We start from the raw sequence: 3,621 nt of genomic DNA on the forward strand, positions 1-3,621 counted from the left end.
AAATATACAGAACCAACTGATATTGCCAACATCCTGGCAGATAGGTTCAGTGCTAACTTTACCCCTTTCTCATCCCCTAAAGGGCCCATCTCTACACCAGAAGAATGCAAAGTACCTGTAATCATGGCTGCACAGGTAAAAACACACTCTCCAAAGTGTGTGTGTGTGTGTGTGTGTGTGTGTGTGTGTGTGTGTGTGTGTGTGTGTATGCATGTGTGCAGGTCTACTTCATTTCACTGAAAACTCATTTGACTGAAACTGATTTTGTTGAAAGTTATATATGGCTTTTTCCCTACTGTAGTGCGATCCTGGAGTTAGTATATAAAGTAAGGGGGGGGGGATGTGGTGACCATAGCCCCCACATAGTTTGGTTATATATTGTCGTCTGGAAAGAGTTATTCATTGGACTTGTAAGTATCCATGTCTATGGTTTAAAACATTTAAAATAGGTGGGGGGCTATGACCCCTCACCCCCCAATGTGGGGGGGCTGTACCCCCACCCCCCCCTTACTTTATATACTAACTCCAGGATTGCACTACTGTGGGGAAAAGGCCATATATAACTTTCAACTAAATGAGTTTCAGTCAGTTGAGTTTTCAGTGAAGTGAGCTTTCAGTAAATTGTGCACAGGCAACTGAGTTTTAGTGAAATGAGCTTTCAGTGAAATGAAGAAGACCCGTGTGTGTGTGTGTGTGTGTGTGTGTGTGTGTGTGTGTGTGTGTGTGTGTGTGTGTGTGTGTGTGTGTGTGAATATGTGCAAGTGTATGCGTGAGTACATCTATGTGTGTGTCTGTGTGGGTTTGCGTCACATGCAATATTTCTGCTTATTTAGCCTTATATAACAAAAAAGGCATGACTGTGATTTACTGTCTTTTATATGTTGGCTATACCATAATGGCTGTGACTTATTGTGGGACTGCAGAAAAGGTCCACTGGAAGACTAACATCTGCCTGCTATTGTTCCAGTAAATTTATATGAATTCTCTAGCAGTGATCATATCATTGATACATCTTTTGTTATGATGAATTATAACAAAACTTGTACTGCGCATGTTCTTAACTGTTGCACTCGAATGTTTGCCTGATATTTCATTATGCATATGAAATAAATGATAATTGGAAAAGAGCAAAAGAACTGTCATTATTCTTCTTGTAGTGCACCAGCTTTCAAGAGATGAACCAGGAATACATATTGAGGATGGCTTATCAAAGTTTTAGGACACTGATTGATTTTTGTACAAAAAGCCTACCTACCTACATTTCTACATCATAGCAAAGTTTCCTTATTCCTAAAGTTAAAGAAATCACTCCATGTATGTACACTACATGGATTAGTTCCCTGCAGGGATTAAAACAAGTATTCAGGGGGTGCAAATAAAAAGAAAGACAATTAGACATATGTTTAGAAGTGATAAACCTGTTTAATAATTATCATAAGTAAGATTATGCACTATGAAATAGTTGAATAAGATTATGTTTTATAAGAAAACTGTGACTCATTACTAGAAGTTTTATTGTCTATTCTATGCTTCTATGCTGTAGAATGAAAGATGCACATCAATATAATTTTATACTTGGAAGACAAATGGTGGATAGTAATTGGGTGATGGTGGTGATAAAGAAAAAAGACAGATGCTATAAGCAACACTAGTATCCATAAATTAATAAAATGTCTTATGTTTGCTAATGTGTATTATTTTTTTATGTCAGAACTACTGTAGCGATTATATGTGATGCATAATTGTCTTCTATAAAGGATCACACCCATCTGTAAATAGAAACAAACTTGCACTCCATTTGTAAACCTAAATTTGCATTCATGTGTCTTACTCTGTGCATTGCAACAACAAGAGTAACAAAAGATGCACCTGTTTGCTTCTCAGGTTTTTTATCAAAGTAGTTAATGCCTATACATATAGATAATAATGCATAATTATTTCCTTTCCCACCAGACAGCAATGATTGCATAAGATGTGCGGATGATCAGTGGCCAACATATGGACAAGAAAAGTGCATATCTAAAACAATTGAATTCCTCTCTTACAAGGAACCACTGGGACTATCTTTAGCTGCTATCAGTATAATTGGTTCCATCATTACTGCTTCTGTCCTTTGCATTTTCATCAAATTTAAAGAAACACCAATTGTCAAAGCCAACAACCGGGACCTAAGTTACCTGCTGTTGTTTGCTCTTATTCTGTGCTTTCTCTGCTCTTTGATATTTATTGGCTATCCAAAAACAGAAACGTGCCTCCTTCGTCAAGTTGCTTTTGGTGTTATTTTCTCCTTCAGTGTTTCCTGCATATTGGCTAAAACAATCACAGTCATCATTGCTTTCAATTCCACCAAACCTAACAGCCCCATGAGGAAATGGATAGGAACTAAGACACCTGTCTCTGTGATTATATTCTGCTCATTGATCCAAGTTTGCATATGTGTTTCCTGGCTTTCTACTGCTCCCCCCTTTCCTAATGCCAACATGGTGATAAAGCCTGGAACAATAATTATGGAGTGTCAAGAAGGGTCCTCAACTGCATTTGGTTGCATGCTGGGATACATGGGCTTTCTGTCTCTTCTTTCTTTTGCAATCGCTTTCCTGGCAAGGAAGTTACCTGCTACCTTTAATGAAGCCCAACTAATATCCTTCAGTATGATTGTTTTTGTCAGTGTCTGGGCTACTTTCATCCCAGCGTACCTCAGCACTCAGGGGAAGTACATGGTTGCTGTAGAGGTATTTGCTATCTTAGCATCTGGTTCTGGATTACTGTGCTCAATATTTGTTTCCAAGTGTTATATTGTCTTGCTAAAGCCAGAAAAAAACACCAGGAAACACTTGACTAGCAAAATAGACTGTAACATTACTAAATGAATTGTTATTTGGATTCTATCCTGATGAAATTAAGTTATATATTTATTTCATAGCCATAGCAAGAGTAGTGGAATGTGAAATGTCCTACAGCATTCCATTAGTGTTGCAAGATAAGATACCTTTACAGATACATAACACATTATTTCTTGGAATTTAATCATTGTGTATTTTTGCTGCAACTCTGTGGCATGGTTATAAGAAAAGTAATTAACTTAGTGATTTAGTAATACTTTAAGAAACTATTTTCTTTAGCTGCTGATAATGTTCAAGCTCAGGCAAGTGTTTTAACACCATATAGAACCAGATAATGAATTCTAACAAGGACCTGCTTTATTTTTCTTCCACTCACCTGCTAAATGCATATCACATACGTATGTCAGAGAGGTTTGTATTAATCTTTCTGCTTTCTAGCATTCTTTTCTCTTTTCCTCCTCCATAGTGTTTTTCAACCATTGGACCATTATATTTATCATCATAAGATCTGCACTGAAGTAATATTGGGTTCTATATTCGAACATTCAAGTTTCACAACTTTGAATGTTCTAATATCAACCCCTATTCAGCGAACGCTGACAACATCGAACATGCAGAACAGCAAATTTTTTCCCAAAACACATACACACAACACAAGCACACCAAACACACAGCAATCCACATGCATACACCTAAAATCTTACATCTAACCCTGCACTAAACTGTACATACACCACTAACTATCCACTTACCTTAACCCAAACCCTAAAGCTAAGGT

The 3,621-nt window shown here is 37.2% G+C and overlaps 1 protein-coding gene across 1 annotated transcript in view; it reads left to right on the forward strand.

Moving 5' to 3' along the window:
• LOC122814108 (extracellular calcium-sensing receptor-like) overlaps positions 1-2,870 on the forward strand; it is a 172,321-nt gene extending 169,451 nt beyond the window's left edge. Inside the window, exon 5 of the mRNA XM_044086723.1 lies at positions 1,954-2,870. Coding sequence (XP_043942658.1) covers positions 1,954-2,870 — 917 coding nt within the window. The remainder of the gene's footprint in view (positions 1-1,953) is intronic.
• Positions 2,871-3,621: the final 751 nt, after the last annotated feature.

The sequence above is a fragment of the Protopterus annectens genome, chromosome 10.part0 (genome assembly GCF_019279795.1).
Source record: "Protopterus annectens isolate FY-2018-M chromosome 10.part0, PAN1.0, whole genome shotgun sequence".
Classification (NCBI taxonomy): Eukaryota; Metazoa; Chordata; order Ceratodontiformes; family Protopteridae; genus Protopterus; species Protopterus annectens.